Source organism: Xyrauchen texanus, chromosome 7 (assembly GCF_025860055.1).
Source record: "Xyrauchen texanus isolate HMW12.3.18 chromosome 7, RBS_HiC_50CHRs, whole genome shotgun sequence".
Taxonomy (NCBI): Eukaryota; Metazoa; Chordata; class Actinopteri; order Cypriniformes; family Catostomidae; genus Xyrauchen; species Xyrauchen texanus.
The window spans coordinates 7,018,444-7,039,830 of record NC_068282.1 but is presented as its reverse complement, the minus strand read 5'-3'; the positions used below and the strand labels follow the sequence as shown (position 1 = coordinate 7,039,830).

The following is a 21,387-nucleotide window of genomic DNA, read 5'->3' as shown; positions in this document are numbered from 1 at the left end:
TTTTTGCTGAAAAAACTACTAAATAAACCTTTAGCTTTAAAAAAAAAAAAAAAGTTACAAAGTTGAATTGGTTTAACAGTGTTATGATGTATACTTTGCGTCCAGACAATATGGGTAGACCACAGATGGAATTCAACTTGTCTGATTCATTCCATGTGGAAGTTTTGTCCCAGATGTGTTTACTGACTCAGTGACTTTTTTAACTGTGAACTCCACAAATTCAGCCATTAGAAGAATTAAATACTAGCCTACTACTGAACAGTATTGTACTAATTAGAAAAAATAGTATGTGAAAAAATACACATTACACAATGATGAAATTTTCCCCTGATAACACACAAATCACCCGATGTCAATTTGATGTGTGAGTTGACATCTGGAAGACGTTGTTTGCTCATCTGCCATAGTCTTGTAGACATTCATCAGATGTCTTTGAGACCTTGATAATTAAGAATGTTTGTAAATTTGATCTTTTTAAGATGTTTTCATGCTTTCCAGATGAAAATATTTAAAACAGACATCTCAGGGAGTGGTCTCCAGATATCATCTCGGAATTAAAAAGCTACTTCATTATATGGTAAAGCCCAATCAAATAATGAGTCAAGACAAGATGAAAATCACTGGTGATATTACTTCTCGTTCTTTCGTCCAAACTGAGGGTCAAGCACTTTGCATTGTGTAGACAGGATGCCTGCCCAGCGCAGTATGATTTGTTGTATACTGCACATTTTGCTAAAGGTCATTTGGGGATTCCATGCGTAAAAAAACAATGGACATAGATACTATGCAAAGTATACACACTATATACTGCAGATATAGGAAGGGTAGTATGTTATTCAGAACATAATTATACCACAGTTTTTTCTAGTTCATTATTAGCATTCCAAGAGTAAAAATGAAGCTTACATTGCCCAAACATAGTAACATTTCACTGTGTATCCAACCCAATGTCATGAAAGGATGTAATAATAGTACGAGATGGTGAAATTGTACGAGTTGGCTCTTATGAGTGACTTTTACTCCCTTAGAGAAAAATAAACATCCATCCATCTTCTATAGCCTCTTGTCTTATGTAGGGTCACGGTTTGTGATAGAATCTATCCCAGCTGTCTCGGGCCGAAGGCAGGAAAACACCCTGGAAAGGTGTCCAGTCCATTACAGGGCTTACACAAAAAACAAAGACAAAGATCCCCCATTTAGCCTTAACAGACTGTAGGGGCAAGGCCGGAACGGTACACGAGGGGGTGGGTGGCGTTTATAGCACGTTTATAACACCCGACTGCCTTTGTCTCCCCAGTGGCAATGTTTTGCACACTGCACCAGGTACTCATTTTAGGCTGAGTTGACCTAGGGGAGGCCCGGGACCAGTTCAGATAATCGTCACTGGTGTTGGCCATGAGTGGGAATCAAACTCGGGTCACCAGGTTCATAGCGCAGCGCACTAACCGCTACACACCGCTCCACTAAATTACTACATGGCTTACACACAGACATACACATTCACTCTCACACCTATGGGCGACTTAGAGTTTCCAATTCACTTGACCTGCATGTTTTTGGACTGTGGGGGAAACCAGAGCACCCAGAGGCAACTCTCTCAGAAAGGCCCTGGGAGAGTCAGGACTCTCTTGAAAATATAAAAATAAACAAACATTGTATTTACAACTTTTCCTAAGTTTACCCCCTAACCCAAATCCTAAATCTAACCATTTAACCATAAAGTCTGAACCCTTACCCAAACCCTAAAGCTAAACATGCCCATGGTTTTTATAAGAAATAACTTGCAGTTGGTCTCTTAGTGGGTCTCTCCGAATTAAAGTCATGATTTCGCCATCTAGTACAACTGATTATGAATAGCCATGAAATTGCAATTTTATTCAGTGTTCCTCTTTGGCGGGCCACTGGAGGATTCTACAGTTAGAACAGCAAAAGCAGGAAGTGAAATAAAAACGATCACTGACACCTCACTGGGATTTGATGTACTGTTTCTAAATCTTTCAACACAATATTCATTCCTATTTTTATCCTCACTTCAATGCATATTACAACAGCTTTTTAATGCCACGTTGAACAAGAAAAAATTCATATTTCAAGAATGAAGTCGTAATATTTTGAGAGTAAAGTCCAAATAAAAAAACTTATGTTGTATCATTATGAAATAGAAGTCATATATATATATATTTTTTTTAATAATTGATGCCATTTTTTAACACTGAAAAATGTTCTGTCAATTCAAACTATCAGCCGATTAATCGGTTATCTACCTTTTCCAACACATTATCGGTATCAGCAAAATCCACTATCAGTTGACCTCTAATCTGTATTACTCTGTTTGTCTGTTTTCATACTCCTGCTTTGGGTTTGTTTGAAACCATTTACATTGACAGATAAAATAGCTTGACATTTTGCTCCTGAAATATCAATAACTCAATATCAACTTCTTGAATTATTGCGTACTTGTACCTACTTCCGAATCACGACAATGCTGGTATTTAGTGCATCAACCCTCTTGTTTATGTGCTATTGCTAAATAATTTGTTAATTCATTTGTTTTTAGTCTAGCTGTACATCACTGGTCCACCTCACTGAAAAATAGGGAACACTTGACAATTTTATGCAATAAGGGGAAAATTTTACAGTTTGCAAACTTTGCTAAATAAACTCTAATATTAGAAGTACTGTGTGAGTAATGTGATTCACTGTCTGTTGGATAATGAAGGTCTGGAGCATTGTGAAACATGAAGGGAAGGAAGAGACTAAAAAGAGGAACAGACGGATGGACAAAAGGAAACTGTTGAGGATTTGAGCTTTGACTGCAAGTGAAACTAATCAAATATCTATTGTTATTAAAATTATTTGACCACTTATTCAGAGAAACAACTGTTGATATTGATTTGTGATATATTAGATTGAGTAGTTTTTACACATTTAGCTTTAACACACTCTTAAAAATAAAGTTTCTTCAAAGGGCTAACTTCTTATCAAAGATATTTTGTGCTGAACGGGGTTCTAGAGTTGGCTATGTCAGTTTTTGGAGACTGAAAATGCTTGTGAAGTTAACTTAGGTTCTTCAGAAAAAGTTATTGGTCTCTGGATTATTTAAAGAGTGTCACAAAAACATGTCCAGGTCACCAAAATCAAAAGAAAAAATTAATTATGTAAAAATAAGTGTGAATAAATAAAATGAAGATTTCTAAACATTATTATAATAACATTTCAGCTAATTTATTGTAATACATCCAGATGTTTTAAGACTGTAAACCCCTTTTGGTTCTAACAGTATCCTTCGTTTTTAAGAATGATCCGCTTTGCTGGTTGCCTTCAAAATGGATGTGAATGCATGATCTGAACCATTTGGAAAAGCAACAAGGCTTTCTTATCCAAATAAATAATTCATTGGAACGGCAGTGATAGTGTTAATTGCTGAGTATGCACTGCACACTAGCTGCTGGTCACATCTCAATCCATGAAACAGCCTCAGCATCCCTGTCAATGATGATGGATCAGAGCAACAGAAGGGAAAATCAAACTGAATTAAAAGCAATGCTAGACTTCTCTTGCTGTAATCTCCAGCTAATCTCTCCCATATATATTTATTCAGCCATGCTTTGAGATGTAGATCCTTAGAATTGGAAACAAAGATAATCCAAACATTAGGTCTATTTCAGTGCTTATGCAGTCACAGCTTATGCAAATGCCTGATGATCCATGCATAGCTTATTGATTTGCATGTACCCCCCTGGGGTATTGAGGAAACTAAGGAGCCTTCAAGTCTATGCATAGGGGACTGGGAGAGAGACATCAGTGCTCACTTAAGCCGTGAAATTTTTTGGTTATGCGCATACAACAGGGTTACTGAGCAGTTACTCCTGACGAGTCCTAACGTGCCTTGGAAGACGGGACAGCTGTTGGTACAGCTCAATCATTCATTGTCAGTTTAAACAGGCACCCTGCATTTATTTAAATTGCTCATTCATCTTTTTGGAGCAATGGTGATTATAGCCCCAATTGACCATTGAGTTGATAAGTGGGAACCAAACACTTACATTATGAACACAAGACAGGTGGTGTAGGTAAACATAAATAAGAATAGAAAACAATCGTTATTGTTACACAGTGAAATGGTAAAAAATTGTTGTAGGTACAGCTATGCAACATACAGAACATGAGACAGTTACTTGCACAGTATACATACAGGATGTATATACAATAAAGACAACGTATAAATAAACACATTTTTCTTTGTATTTTGGCTTGTTTCTTTAGCTTAAATTGTAGAGCATGGCGCTAGCAACATTAAAGCTGTGGGTTCGAATTCCAAGGGAACACACATTCAGATAAAAGCTTCACTTTGAATTAATCGTAAGTCACTTGAAATGTATAAATGTTCACTATAATGGCAACAACAATTTTTTTTACATTTAAGCCACACATGTATATATTTCTTTGCATTTAAATCAAACAAAATATCAACAAATGACTCCAGACCCCTTTAACCGCTGAACTAACTTTACGAATCTGCTGTGGGATCTGTATGGACATGTTTCAATAACATTTGAAAACCATAAAGTGTACAAATATATATATATATATATATTTAAAAATGTAAACAGTATATATAGGTTTGTTTTATGATTGAAAAGCTTTTTGTGATCGTTTCACTTCAAATGTGTACTTGTGTTATATATACTGTATATATACATATTTTAGATAAATGTCACCCGCTTTCTGTACAATAGGTAGGATTCATATGACTTTTACATCCAATGACGTCGCTGGACATCGTTTCCATCTAATACGTCTCACACACAACAGCTTCCTATCATGTTTACACACTCTACTGATCGGTTAGGTTTATATAAGGGGTTTGGGTATGGGCATAATATTAATAAGCATGTCCTTAACGCCTCGTGCGTGATACTTGTGCTTACTTCTGCATTAGACATTCGGGCATTTGCACTTGAAGAAATTGTCCAAATATATACGAGCAAACTCATATGAAATCATACGAAATAGCCACATTTTCATGAGACTGGGTTGGATATTTTGTTCTCTAATGTAATGCAAAAACATACACCCATTCTAAAGTGTGTCTTACATGACCAAATACTTTAGCAGCCACTTTAGAAAATGTAGAGAAATCTAAAAAACCCAAAGATAAAGGGATTAGGGGAGAATACGTTACTTTACGAAAGGTATAGAGGACACAAATGCTATCTCATTGCACAAAATCATCCACCAGTGTGTTGTAATAAAGGGTAGAAGTGAAACCAAGTTATGTATTTCACGAGGGAGCTGTACATGCATCTGGTTTGCTTACTACTACTAAAAGTAACCCTGGATAAACCTGAAGACTTTAAACTGCTATAACGTAAACTTGTTTAGTTGCATGCAGCATAAAAAGAAGGATTGTGATTTTAATAATCAAAAATGTGTTACAACATGCTACTCTACAGCCAAGTTTGCATAAATTTGCCATATAAGCCAGTAGACAGTGAGACATAGCATTCTAAGAAGTTGCTCGAGATCCTCTCCAGTGAATGCAGGTGGCATGCGTGGCGTTGGTTTGCGGTCAGTTGTGGTCACCAACTGCTGTAGGGGCATCTGTGCCAACTTTCTGACCCATATGGCCAGAAGAAGCGGATGTACTCTGCAATGTTCTGCTGATACAGGACCACTATGGCATGTGTGGTAGCTTCGCATAGTCATTTTACCACTCGGTGGTACTCTCTTTCTCAGTACGTTCTAAATTTGTCATTCATTCTCGACACCTCTTATTCACGCAACTTAAATTCAGGGATCTCTGTCTGATCTTAAATCATCTTACTCTTGTTCTCTAGTTCTATAGTAATACTCCACTGCCAGTGTGGGAGATTATCTTTAAGAAGTGACCATACTATCTTAATTAAAATAATGTAATAGCGACAGGAAGCTCAGCTGTTTTCAAAATGGTGAAATTTCCATTATCAAACTATTTTTAGATTGTAGTGTGATTAAACGCTACATCGCTGTTTTTTGTTTTGTTTTACTAACCCTAACCCTAACCCTAACCAAATGAACTGAAGCAATAATCAAACACTAGATTGGAAAGACAGCAGCGTTTAACAAAATATTTTCTTCCAAACCAAACAAGCAATTTGTCATATAAATGTCAACAATATATTCAGTATCACACTGCCAAGTAGTGAGTACTACAGAGTAGTAAAGATGCTAGCTCAAAAGAAAGAGACAGACAAATATATCTATATATCTATATATCTATATATATATATATATATATACATACACTCACCTAAAGGATTATTAGGAACACCTGTTCAATTTCTCATTAATGCAATTATCTAATCAACCAATCACATGGCAGTTGCTTCAATGCATTTAGGGGTGTGGTCCTGGTCAAGACAATCTCCTGAAATCCAAACTGAATGTCAGAAGAAAAGAAAGGTGATTTAAGCAATTTTGAGCGTGGCATGGTTGTTGGTGCCAGACGGGCCGGTCTGAGTATTTCACAATCTGCTCAGTTACTGGGATTTTCACGCACAACCATTTCTAGGGTTTACAAAGAATGGTGTGAAAAGGAAAAACATCCAGTATGCGGCAGTCCTGTGGGCTGAAAATGCCTTGTTGATGCTAGAGGTCAGAGGAGAATGGGTCGACTGATTCAAGCTGATAGAAGAGCAACTTTGCCTGAAATAACCACTCCTTACAACCGAGGTATGCAGCAAAGCATTTGTGAAGCCACAACACGCACAACCTTGAGGCGGATGGGCTACAACAGCAGAAGACCCCACCGGGTACCACTCATCTCCACTACAAATAGGAAAAAGAGGCTACAATTTGCAAGAGCTCACCAAAATTGGACAGTTGAAGACTGGAAAAATGTTGCCTGGTCTGATGAGTCTCGATTTTTGTTGTCCACTGTTGTCCCACACAATTCAACATTACATCAAGTGTTCCTAGAAATATACTGGTGGAACATTTAAGAAAGAGAACAAAAACATCCACATTCCCCACAACACTCATGTAAATTCACAGAGGACAATTTTTTTGTGCTCTCCTTTTCTTTGCATATGTCTTTTTCATGTATGTTTGGCCTTTCCCATCTAAGAACCGCCTTTAATATCTTTAATTTGGTAATAATAAAAAAAGTAATGTGGTAGAACCTTGGAAGAACTTTTTTAATTATTGAGAAATTAAATTGGGAATTGGTCTAGCAGCGATGACCTTGATTTGGACTGTCTGCTGCACACATACACACACACAGAAGGAAACCTCACAAATATTATTTTGGGACATAGTTTTGGCCTTGTATTAGGACACTGTCAGTTGGGAAGACTCCCTGCTAACAAAAACAGATGTTTCATATAGAGACCAGAGGCCTGGTCTCTCTCTCTCTCTCTGTGTGTGTGTGTGTGCGTGTGTGTGTGTGTACATCTGTTTTTCATTCTACACTGAGCTTCTTCTGTTCTTCTGATAGTCTTTGTGAATGGATCGATGTGTGCAGGTGGTTGTGTGTGTGTCAGTGTGACATTTTGCATTCTAAATCTTTGCATAAGAAGCCTCTTTGCTGGGGCTCATGTATTTCCAAACAAATCAATGATTTATTGAGAGATCTGATCTTCATCCAGCACCATTTATTTGTAATCTTTATTTTCTAACTCAAATTTGCCAGAATGTTACTGGTGCTGTTGAGTACGCAACTAGTTACCACCAAGAAAGCACCTATAATACCCTAGCAACATCCCACAACACTTTTGTACAAGCAAACACCACTCCAATTTTTTCAGATTTTTTTTTTATGTAGTTTAATGCATATTTCATAAAAACTCAAAATCAAAAGTAACAGTCAGTATCTAGTGTGGTCACCAGCTGCATTAAATACTGCAGTGCATCTCCTCCTCATGGACTGCAACAGATTTGCCAGTCCTTGCTGTGAGATATTACCCCACTCTTCCACCAAGGCACTTGCAAGTTCCCAGACCTTTCTGGGGGAAATGGCCCTTGCCCTCACCCTCCAACAGGTCCCAGGCGTGCTTATTGGGATTGAGATCCAGGCTCTTTGCTGGCCATGGCAGAACACTGACATTCCTGTCTTGCAGGAAATCATGCACAGAACGAGCAGCATGGCTGGTGACATTGTAATGCTGGAGGGTCAAGTCAGCATGAGCTTGCAGGAAGGGTACCACATGAGGGAGGAGGATGTCTTCCCTGCACAACGTTGAGCTTGCCTGCAAAAACAACAAGCTCAGTCTGATGTGCTGTGACATGAGCAGACCATGATGGATCCTCCACCTCCAAATCGAACCCGCTCCAGAGTACAAGTATCGGTGTAACACTCATTCCTTCGACGATAAACACGAGTGCAACCGTCACCCCTGGTGAGACAAAACCATGACTCTTCAGTGAGGAGCACTTTTTGCTAGTCCTGTCTGTTCCAATGAAGGTGGGTTTGTGCCCATTGGCAACATTGTTGCCAATGATGTCTGGTAAGGACCTGCCTTACAACAGGCCTACAAGCCCCCAGTCCAGCCACTCTCAGCCTATTGTCTACAGTCTGAGCACTGACGGTGGGATTGTGCTTTCCTGGTGTAACTCGGGCAGTTGTTGTTGCCATCCTGTACCTGTCCCGCAGGTGTGATATTCGGATGTACCGATCCTGTGCTGGTGTTGTTACATGTGGTCTGCCACTGCAAGGATGATCAGCTGTCCTTCCTGTTTCCCTGTAGCGCTGTCTTAGGCATCTCACAGTACAGACATTGCAATTTATTGCCCTGGCCACATCTGCAGCCACCACTGCTCCAGGCAGCATGCCTAAGGCACGCTCATGCAAATGAGCAGGGACCCTGGTCATCTTTCTTTTGGTGTTTTTCAGAGTCAGTAGAAAGGTCTCTTTAGTGTCCTAAGTTTTTATAACTGTGACCAAATAAAGTTATTTGGATTTTTACAAAATTATCTTTAAAAGTGTCCTGAAAAAGGGACATTTCCTTTTTGGTGAGTTTATATATAATTATATAATCTAAAATTTTCTCAGAAAATACATGTTATTTCAACACACTATTATATGTTTCAATATGATTTCATACATGTCCAGTGAAATAAGTATTTCATAAGTAATGTACATAGCTGCTATACTGTCTGATTCCTCCCTACTTTAGGGGCCCTGATAAAGACTTTAACTGTTAGTGGGATGTGGTCAGATTGACAGTGCATCAAAAGGAGAACTGAAACTTGCCGGCGAGAGTAACAGTAAAGTGTGTCCGCTTCTTTGAAACTTATCAATGAATACTTTCAGTTTTACACAACCGTTTGTAATTTTCTATTCCTCATTGGGTTTGTCTAAAATCATCTTTTAAATTTTGTTTCAACACACCATTCATGCACCAAAACAATTTAGACTTGTCTGTCCTTTTCTTTTAAAAACAGTGAGGCACTTACATTGGAAGTGAATGGGGGCCAATTCGTAAACATTAAAATACTCACTGTTTCAATAGTATAGCCACAACACATAAACAATATGCATGTTAACATGATATTAGTGAGATAAAATCACTTACTTGCCTTTTCTTTGTGAAGTTATTTCCAATTTGACAATTTTCCCTTTCACTTTTAAACCCTTAAAATTGGCGCCATTTACTTCCATTTTAAGTGCCTCACTGTAACCACGATTTGCTTTTTTTAAAGGAGCGAGGGAAGTCTTAATACATTTTTTGTTGCAATCAACATTCTGCAGAAAATGCTAATTGAGCTTAACGTTTTGTATTGAACCAGGAATATTTAATTAAAAGCAGGTACAAATCTTTACTCAAATTTATGAATCTCCATAAAGTAATAGTGGAAAACAAGAAAATAAAGATCTTTGATTTTTGAGGCCAGGAAATAAACTTGTAACCTAAAAAGTTAAGAGTGCTACCCAGAATGACATTTCACCTGGGCGTGTACAGTACATCTCATTATGGCACTATATCCTAAAGAAAGATAAAAAGTAGAACAAGCTTAAGGAAGTCATCAGTTAGGGGTGAGATCATTAAAAGAAATACTGAAATGCACATTACTTATTTCATTAAATAGCCATACAACATATTGGTCAAGTGTAAATATTGATTGTTTGGGCCTTGCTTGGACTACTTGAATTCATTTAATATAAGTTTGAAAACTCTTAAATTTGTTAATTTCTTATCATCATCGTTGTTCAGTGCTGTAAAGGAGAGCGATTTTTAGTCTAAATTTTTGGAGGAGAAAAAACTTGTATTGCGGATGAAAGTTGTAAATGTAGCAAAATCAATTACCACATTTAAATGGGCAACAGAAAGCAGCTTATTGTGAGAAAGCAATAACATGCATTGTATAAGCGGTGTACTCTTTACTCTTGTTTACATGCGGCTCATTCAGTAAGCAGCTTTCTCCACAGTCTACGTAATTCCCCCATGACACTTAACATGCCATCCAACACATAACAAACATGCCATCCAAGAAACATTGCATTTTATTTCCAGATATTCCAGAGCTGTAGCGGTTTTTGTTTCCTTACCTTTCCATAGCAACCTGCAGCGGAAATGCGCTGCAATAATGGGATTTCCCTCTTACGTAAAATTCCAGCATTCCCCCAATGTACCAGCGCATGTATACGTGAACATGAGAGACAGTCGATATTTTACTTTGTATAAATGGGTATAGTTTATAGTGTATGTGCTTTTCCCACTTTACTCCCAGAAATGTTGTATTCTTTCCACTGTGTTGACTTGTTTTTGGGCTCCGTTCTGACATTTGATATTCGGTCTGTTCATGCACATGTGCACTCCTCAAAAATCTGTAAGAACACCGTTTATGTGTGTACATGGTCTCATAAAACTGTGTTCTCCGGAAGAAATCTGGGTGTGTTGAACCATGTAAGGAAACTGCATTCTCATTTACATGCCGTTTCAGAACACCTCTTTCTACATAAACTCTGGAATAAACCGTTTTCTTAAGTGCATGTAAACGTGGTCAATGTGTTTTCATGAGAAAACGTATTAGTGTGGACATGGTCTAATATATCTATATATATCTATATGTCCAGTATCATGGCCTCCATTGCTGAAATGCTTGACTTATGCTCTTATTTCCACAGTTCAACGAATACTCTTCAATAAGAATTCATGTCCGTAAGTCTAGGACAAAAATACAGAGTTTGCACTCTTGGGTGTGCTGACGTTTGCTCACATGCTTCCCACAGTTTTTTAAATGTTTAAAGAGGAAGCTAAAATAAAACGTTAAAGGTATATGAGAATAAACCATTAAGAGCATGGATTCTATAGAATCTGTGTGTATTTTCAGTACTTCTTTCTCCTTATTCAGTAAGGTATCAGTTATCAGTTTAGTTACAGTCTGTGACTACAGATGCCAGAATCAGTGTGTGATGGTCACTATAGGACCCCTGTGGACTTCTCTAAGTAGTTGGTTGAATGGTTGAAAGTGGCTACTATCACCAACCTACAGGCAAACCTCCCCCTCAACACCCCACCCCCTTACACATTTCACACAATTTTAAGGAAAGATGTGGCTGCTTGTTGCAACACTTGATTGCATTGTTAGGTGGTGTCTTTAGTTATCTTATTATTCTTCCTGTTGTGGCACCCCTCACTAAAGATGATCAACAGGGTCAAAGATGATCAACAGCAAAACCACACAATGCCATATTGTGAACCTCTCTTACAACACCTTGTGGTAAAATTGGGAATGAGGAACTGCTGTCCATCCTAGGTCAAACTGACATAAGCTGAGTCTGCAAGGTCAAAGGTCAAACTTTCTTAGAAACATCTACGAGAACTAAGTTGGATGCTATTTTAAAAGCACTTACACTTTAGTGCAAGTCAAAATTATGCGTTAAATGCCGTCGATTGATCATAAATTGTATTGAACCCCAAACATTCCTTTAAGGGTGGTGTTACACGTTCAACTATTCAGACAATATGTAATATGAAGGACAATAATATTACATATTGTAACCCACTTTATTTGTTATCCATCATCCTAAACAACCAATAGTTTGCAGTTAAGTTTACCAATAGCTTACCGGTGCCACTATAGAGACAACTTTGCACACCTTATGCTAATTTTACATTTTGATAAGATAAAAAACTGCATTAAACGTATGTAAGTGCTTTGCTTTTGGGATTGCAACTCTGCTGATTAGGCAATCTTCCAAACAATGCTATGCTTTGTTAAATGAACACAGTCCATTTAAATTGCCTGTCCAAATGTCTGGAACATAGCTGGAGCTATTCTAGAGATAGCTATATATGTATGACTGAAGCAAGGCATTTAAATATGGTCTTGGACTCTAAGGTGCCCCCTCATTGAGTTGATCAATCACACATTGTCACCACTAACCGCACAAAAGCTGTTCAATGAACTAACTTCCTTTTAAACACGGTAAGGGTATCCCTGAGAAATTTGACAAGGGCAGAATGTAACAGTATGTAGTGCTGGGTAGATAATTCATACTCCCCAAATTATTTGTATTTCAACAGTCTTTGTTCAGTGTGTGGCGCATCTCATTAGCTGAATATATACATATATAACATGGATTTTAGATCAAAGTGCAAAAGAGGGGCTAAAAGCATGGTTCTAATCTAAAAAGGCTTGGTTATATGCTACAGGCAGGCTGAGAAGGAAAGCAAACCTGCAGTGTCGTAATTCTGTACATCTATGTAGAGTTCAGTGGGGCTTGGTACACTAGCCTCATTCTGTGGCCTCTAGGTGGCACATTAGCCAACTGTCTTCTACCAGTTCCTCCAGCCCTGTTAAATAGAACAAGGAACACATTTAAAGGGATATTTAAAACACACTATAATTTTAAACCAAATTTGATATTATGCACATTATATAGCCAACAGTATGTATGTATATATATATATATATATATATATACACTCACCTAAAGAATTATTAGGAACACCATACTAATACTGTGTTTGACCCCCTTTCGCCTTCAGAACTGCCTTAATTCTACGTGGCATTGATTCAACAAGGTGCTGAAAGCATTCTTTAGAAATGTTGGCCCATATTGATAGGATAGCATCTTGCAGTTGATGGAGATTTGTGGGATACACATCCATGGCACGAAGCTCCCGTTCCACCACATCCCAAAGATGCTCTGTTGGGTTGAGATCTGGTGACTGTGGGGGCCATTTTAGTACAGTGAACTCATTGTCATGTTCAAGAAACCAATTTGAAATGATTCGAGCTTTGTGACATGGTGCATTATCCTGCTGGAAATAGCCATCAGAGGATGGGTACATGGTGGCCATAAAGGGATGGACATGGTCAGAAACAATGCTCAGGTAGGCCGTGGCATTTAAACGATGCCCAATTGGCACTAAGGGGCCTAAAGTGTGCCAAGAAAACATCCCCCACACCATTACACCACCACCACCAGCCTGCACAGTGGTAACAAGGCATGATGGATCCATGTTCTCATTCTGTTTACGCCAAATTCTGACTCTACCATCTGAATGTCTCAACAGAAATTGAGACTCATCAGACCAGGCAACATTTTTCCAGTCTTCAACTGTCCAATGTTGGTGAGCTCTTGCAAATTGTAGCCTCTTTTTCCTATTTGTAGTGGAGATGAGTGGTACCCGGTGGGGTCTTCTGCTGTTGTAGCCCATCCGCCTCAAGGTTGTGCATGTTGTGGCTTCACAAATGCTTTGCTGCATACCTCGGTTGTAACGAGTGGTTATTTCAGGCAAAGTTGCTCTTCTATCAGCTTGAATCAGTCGGCCCATTCTCCTCTGACCTCTAGCATCAACAAGGCATTTTCAGCCCACAGGACTGCCGCATACTGGATGTTTTTCCTTTTCACACCATTCTTTGTAAACCCTAGAAATGGTTGTGCATGAAAATCCCAGTAACTGAGCAGATTGTGAAATACTCAGACCGGCCCGTCTGGCACCAACAACCATGCCACGCTCAAAATTGCTTAAATCACCTTTCTTTCCCATTCTGACATTCAGTTTGGAGTTCAGGAGATTGTCTTGACCAGGACCACACCCCTATATGCATTGAAGCAACTGCCATGTGATTGGTTGATTAGATAATTGTATTAATGAGAAATTGAACAGGTGTTCCTAATAATCCTTTAGGTGAGTGTATATATATATATATACTCAATGTTTTTTCTTCTGCACATCGTGGCACCGTTTTGTGGTCCGTTCTGCATCACACGGCGGCTCATTGTTTCACGGCCAAACCACCGGCCCGCTCAGTTCTCCCGACGGACATTCCGCCCATGAGCGGCCCAAAAGTGCCCAGTAAGCCAGATTACCAGTCTAGCCCTGAGTGTGTTCAAACTTTTGACTTATAATGCATATGTATAAGGGAAAGTACACCGATCAGCCACAACATTAAATATTGTATAGGTCCCCCTTGTGCCGTCAAAACTGGGCCAACCTGCATCTCAGAATAGCATTCAGACACACTATTCTTCTCACCACAATTGTACAAAGCAGTTATCTGAGTTTCTGTAGACTTTCTCAGTTCAAACCAGTCTGGCCATTCTCTGTTGACCTCTCTAATCAACAAGACATTTCTGTCCACAGAACTGCTGGTCACTGGATGTTTGTTTGTTTTTGGCACCATTCTGATTAAACTCTAAAGACTGCTGTGTGTGTGAATATCACAGGAGATAAGCAGTTACAAAAATACTCAAACCTGCCCATCTGGCACCAACAATCATGCCACGGTCCAAATCACTGAGATCAACTTTTTTTCCCCATTCTGATGGTTGATGTGAACATTAACTGAAGCTACTGACCACAAATATGGTTGATTTTATTCACAGCACTGCTGCCACACGATTGGTTGATTAGATAATCGCATGGATGATTGTTGGTGCCATATGGGCTGGTTTGAGTGTTTCTGTAACTGCTGATCTCCTGGAATTTTCATGCACAATAGTTTGTAGAATTTACTCAGAATGAAGCCAAAAACAAGAAACATCCAGTGAGCAGCAGTTCTGCAGATGGAAACACCTTAATGATGAGAGAGGTCAACCGAGAATGGCCAGACTGTTTCAAACTTTTTGCGCCAGGAGTGGCATCAAGTCACCCAACAGCAATGTGAAAGACTTGTAGAAGGCATGTAAAGAAGCATGAAAGCTGTTATTGAAAATCAGGGTTATTCCACCAAATATTGATTTCTAAACTCTTCCTAAGTTAAAAATGTTTTATTGTGTTGTTTAAAAATTAATATGAGCTTGTTATCATTGCATGACAATATTTTATTTACTGAATACTGTCAGTACTTTATAAAATAAAACAAAAAAATTCCTTTTACTCAACCACATACCAAAAAATAGTAAATCTAGAGAAACTGATAATTTTGCAGTGTCGCTTAATTTTTTCAGGCATTGTGATCGGTTGTGATTTAAAATTTTCACCATAAATCACCTTATTTATTTTTTTTACAGTTCCTTAATAGTCCTGCACTGTGACAAATTATTTTTAAAATGTGTATTTGTTTTTAACTATAATTACAAATTGCAACTTTAGTTGAAATTGTTTTAAATGACTTATAGCATTTGTATAATGAACGTATATGAGAATTATATGTTCTCTTTGTTGCAGTCTGAGGTCAGCGGTCATAAAGAATGTTGAATTCTGCCCATATGTTGAATTCCCGGGAAACTCATAAATCACTCTTGTCACCTGAGGAGAGCCGCTGTGTGATTGGGGGTTACCTCCGCACGTGTTGAGGCGGATGCGAGTAGTCTTTTATGTAACCGTCGCGTATATCTCCTCCATACGATTCCTTTGCTATAAAGCTGGCCATTATAACGAAATATAGTCCTTTTATCACTATAAAATCATACTTTTTAATATGCAGATCATTTTATACGCACATAACTCGCAACTTGATACTGTCTATTTGAGAGCAGTATAGTATGTTACCCGCCAAAACAGACCACAGCACAACGTGATCTCCTCGCCTTTCTTTCTTACTTGCTCTCTTTCTTTTTGTACACACTTCTATCGCAATTGCAAACCACACACGGGCACCCGGCATTTGTGAACTCGAACACGTGTGAGCCAAAAACCCGCCTTGGTTTTCTTGGAATTTTACGGTTCATTGAGTGCACGATCACTCCGCCAGAGCACTATGTCAGCCCTATATTGTCATTACACATCTTCAGCTACGAGTTCGCTTTTGCGTGAGGGGTTTTATTAAACAATCAGCTACTAAATATAATTAGGCATAATAATAACAACAGCTTTCATTCAACATTTGTCGAGTGCCTTTTGGCGCGAGTTTTCTAACGCGGAAGGATACGGCAGTACGTTGCCCTTTAAATTTAAATGGTCTCCATTCGCAGCGTCGCCACACCCACTGCCTTTCTTGGTCCGCGTGGGCTCTGTCATGCCGCATATGCATGGGCTGCGGTTTCTTTTAAAGGTTCTTTGAATTCGTTTTATTAAAAACATCAAGAGAGCATCATCCACCTTTGGCTGATATTTCCAGTGTTTTTATTCACCGTAGTGTTTGAAGAAAGGTAAGACGTGACTTTATGGCTCTCGTCCATGTGGTCTGCCTGTACCGGCTTCATCCAGATGATATTACAGCATGAACCTCTGGCCGCTCTTTATGGAGGAAGTGAAGTGCATTACATTAGTGTGTCAATGCGTAAAATTACAGTATATTTTAAAGCGTAAAATTAGTATATTAATGCTTAAATGTTGTTTTAATGCCGTTTTATTTGTCGTAAAGTTATTTTCGTGAAATTTGATGCTCATTAATTTTATATACATGTGTAATGTGAAATTATTTCTCAGCTCGCAATCTGGATTTGTGTTCGCTTATACTGCTAAACTTTTCCGTTTGACAAGTTTATTGGTTACATAAGCCTAGGGCGAATTTGTATTATAATGACTGCACTCAGCTTCAGACTTTCATGGGTATGACGACTGTTGGTCAGTTATTGCAGATTTGTTCTAACTGGTTTGAAATGTATAAATCGCCTTTTCCACTTAGGAAAACGGCATTTGGAAACTTGGTCGGAATGAAACTCTCGTGCGGGGTCTTTCCAGCTGTTAAGTGACATCACCGTGCTGAGCGGTCGTAACTCCGCCCACTACGGGCGGGGCGAAACTTGTAAACATGAATAAAAAGATGTGCTTGCCGGGAAAGTTTACAAATCGACTGCGCTCGAGAACAACACTACTTATGCCCTTAAGGGGAACTTATACTTTGGGATATATCGTATTTCACATTTTAAAGGATTCTGGTCTTGGTTTTGACAGGTTCTGAAGATGTCGCAGGGTTGTTCTCCGTCGCACGACTGGCTTTGCGAGTCCGAGCCGCTGCTTTTTGATGACGAGTTTTGCCAGAGTCTCATGAAGGACTTGCAGTCCATCCCCACGCCGCCCCAATCCCCTCCGATGAAATCGGGATATGGAAAGTCTCTGTCCACCGTGGAACAGTTGGAGTTGGTATCGGAACTTCTGGAAGACAGTGACTTTCTCCGCCTGGACTGGAACTGTGATTTTACCGGCGCAAGCATCGCTGCTGCTGCAGCCGCCGCAGCAGACGACCCGCTCTCGGAAGACTACCTGTGGTCCACCGACGGAGATAAACCGATCGAGGATAAATTGGCGTCCGTGCTCTCCACGAGTCCCTTGCTCTCCGATATTGACACTCAAATCTTTGCTGAAATCGTCGGTTCAACGCTGGATTGCCACAATGTGGCGCTCGCCTGCCAGGCTTTGGAGAGTGAGGATTTACCCTTGGAAAGTCAGGAACAGATCGAGTCAACATCTGATTATGGTTCACTGTCCACCGGAGAAGAGTCATCTACAAGCGATTCTGGTGAGTCTTTGCTTTATTTTAAATGTTTATAATCAAATTTATGAGTGTGTGGTTTGTAAATGTCAAAGAATTGGTGAAATGGCTGCTTAATACCTTCACCAGTGTATGATTTTAACTCATGTTTTATTTGTGCTTAACAGAGGAGGAAATTGATGTTGTGACAGTCAGGCGGTCGAGTACGCTTACACGTTCCCAACGCCAGCAGCAGTTGGAGGACAGTCGCCGGGAGCAAGAGCGTGCTCTGAAGCGCTGTCACTTTGAAATTCAACAACAGCACAACTACGCTGCACCACGGCCCGCCTCTCCGCCTCCCCTGCCCTCTCAGAGCACAGCGCCCCCTCTCAAACGCTCCCGAGGGGCCGGAGAATCCCACCGGAACACACACAGTTCAGGAAGGTCTCGAAGCCTTGCATCTCGGCAGAGTGCAGACACTGAGGACGAGGAGGAAAGACGGCGTACGCACAACGTGATGGAGAGGCAAAGGCGAAACGAGTTAAAGAATTGCTTCTTTAGACTACGGGATAACGTCCCTGAACTTTCCAAAAACGAAAAGGCTTCGAAAGTCATCATATTGAAGCGAGCAAAAGAAAGCATCAGGAACCTGGAAACAGAAAACCGGAGACTTGCTCAAAAGAGAGACAAACTTAGACAAAGGCAAGAACAGCTGAGAGCCAGACTCGAGCAGCTCAAGAGATTGTAAATGTCGGAGACTGAAGTTTGCCAGTTTGGGCATTCGATGACAAAAACAATGGCGCTGCAAACTCTCAAATCAACTCTTGTGGCTGTCTGTAAAGAAATGATCTCTGAGGATATTCAGGATTTGTCTGCTGTTGAGTTCTGTTTGGAAACGTGCATGGCCAATGCAAGAAATGTTCTCAGTGTTGTGACTTTGTGCTATGCCAAAGTCTTGTTATTCTTAACATGAAATTTGAAGAATAAAAGCATAATAATTAGCCTTTAAGAAAGAAAATAACCTTAGATTATCATCATATGTTCTACCTTTTGTAATATTTTGGGCTGGATCCAAAGGATGTTTCTAAAGGTTTGAATGTAATTTGCATGATTACATTTGCATAGACTTAAAGTTTGCATTTGATGTTGACGTTCAAACTGGAACGACTAGAGTATATTGGATTTCATCCATAGTTTGCCATGTTGAGGTTCAAATTTCAATCACACGCTTCACGTGTCTTGTATTTCCTTTGTCTGTTGTACAAAGGAATTGTCAATTATTGTATGTTCCCTCCTGTTTTTTGTTTATATCTACCTCTACCAGGTTTAAAAACCTGGTTATATTATTGCCTTCATAATGGCAACTGTATAGAATGCCCCCAAATGTAAATACATTTTGATAATTATGTATCATAAATTATTTAGGCTTTTTCTTTTAGGTTCATTTGCAGGTTTTGGAAAAAAAAAAAGTTCTTGTTTGTTTTTCAGCTGCACTTTGTTTTATAAAGTAATAAAGAATGGGCAAGATAACCTGTTTAGTGTTTGGATTTTTTTTTTTATTGCCACAATTGCACACACCCCTTTGGAATAAAAACCTATATGTTTTTTTAAAAAGGTGACATTTTTGGAATTGATAAGTTCTTAAGGAGTTGCACAAGTCTAAAACCTTTTGAAGTAAAAGAATGTGATGGAATTCAGCCAAGGTGAGGGGGTGGTTGGTAGTCATTTGTTTAAAGTCTAAAGGGCCTGATTGCAGTGGGTCAATAAAACGCTGTGAAATTGAGTGATAAATTGTTTATAGAAGCCTTCTGGCAGTCTTGACTTGCCCCACACAAATTCCAATTTCACATGCTTGTAAATGTATTCTTGAGAGGAAAAACATCTTTCCAATAACTACCTATGCATTGTCATATTATAAATTGGATTCTAATACAAAGCAGTAGAGAAGCTGTAAACTACATACTCCGGTGTGATCTGTAAAATGTGCATTTATGGTTTAATGTACCAGATCTCACTTGGATTTTCCACTATTGAAAAATATGACAAAATTAAAAAGGTTATGGGAATAATGGCACATCCTCTCTCATTAGTCATTACATAGTTTACAATGATCAAATTCTTAACTAGTATTCAAAAAGTACTTATCCCAGAGGGGTAAATATCTGGCTTACTACCCTAGTTGGCACAATGTTTGATAAGCACTAGTTTCATGAATTGCCAAAACTAGTGAAAAGGTCACGTGTAACACTGAAGGGATTTATTTTGTGATAATATCAATCACAATAACTTCGCAATACATACAGATACATGAATAAATAAAATTAACAAGAAACACTGATTTTAATTGAAATTATTTTATATGAGAGGACTGGATAACAAAGAGTAATTTGACAAACATAAAACTGAAACCATTATGAAGGAATCATTTCTGGTTAATTATACACTTTAGCTGGCATTATGCAAAAATATTTGACATAATGATTGTCCAAAGAATATTCTGGTTATACAAGTTAAGCTCAATCAACAGCATATTTGGCATAATATTGATTATCACAAAATTCACTTAAAAAAAAAAAAAAAGCTTGAATGTGGGTTAAAGTGAGGCACTTACAATGGAAGTCAATGGAGCCAATCTGTAAACATGAAAATACTCACTTTTTCAAAAGTATAGCCACAAAAATCGTACACAATATGCATATCAACATGATTTTAGTGTGATAAAATCACTTACTAACCTTTTCTGTGTAAAGTTAGATCCAATTTTACAACTTCCTTTGCCATGATGGCAAAGCTGTGTATCAAATTATACACAAGTTTTTTTGTATAAAATTATAAGCTTCAAATATCTGCATTTAAACTCTCCAAAAATTGGCCCCATTCATTTCCATTGTAAGTGTCTCACTGTAACCACAATTTTGCCCATGTATGTTCTTGCTCAGAAGAAGGGACAATTATTGTTTTTTTCGAAATGTCAACAGCACCATAAATTAAGCTGTAAGATAAAGCTTAAAAAAACTCTAATAAATCAATGCTCTGAAATGTTAGCTGTATGCACAAGGAATGCAACAATCCACAACACTTAGACTTAAAATGACCTTTATAGCTTTCCTCAAAACAGAAAACAAAGCAAGACCAAGACAAACCAATTGACAGCAATGGTTTCCGCAACAAGAATTGGAACTGGTTTTTAGACCACCATCACTTTCATCTTTTGTGCTTAAAACTGTTGGGTCATGGATGCTTTGGAGAGAATGGAAGTGAGGCTTGTCTCCTCCCAATCTACATTGTAAAGTCTGCATTCAGCCTTTAAAAATGTAAATGTGCTGTTATTCAGGCAACTGGCCCCTGAAAGTTCAAAAGTTCTAGACCTAGAGGTGCTAAAGTGGGTTGAAGACAGGTACCACTCTGAAAAAGACGAGATTTCGAAAATAGATTAAATCCTATTTTGAGTTATTAGTTTCATATTAAAGCACAGCCGCATTTATACAACTCTTTATTTCTTAAAGGGATTCTTCACCCAAAAAAACTAATTCTGCCATCATGTACTCACCTTCGTGTAGTTCTAAATGTGAATTTATTTAATAATATAGAACA

The 21,387-nt window shown here is 38.6% G+C and overlaps 1 protein-coding gene across 1 annotated transcript; it reads left to right on the top strand.

The window, feature by feature from the left end:
- The first annotated feature begins 16,373 nt into the window (after positions 1 to 16,373).
- Positions 16,374 to 19,315, top strand: LOC127646738 (transcriptional regulator Myc-2-like). Its single transcript, XM_052130593.1, has 3 exons — positions 16,374 to 16,528; positions 17,277 to 17,841; positions 17,982 to 19,315. Exons 2-3 carry the CDS (start codon positions 17,286 to 17,288, stop codon positions 18,539 to 18,541), a joined length of 1,116 nt encoding a protein of 371 aa, XP_051986553.1. The 5' UTR covers positions 16,374 to 16,528; positions 17,277 to 17,285; the 3' UTR covers positions 18,542 to 19,315.
- Positions 19,316 to 21,387: the final 2,072 nt, after the last annotated feature.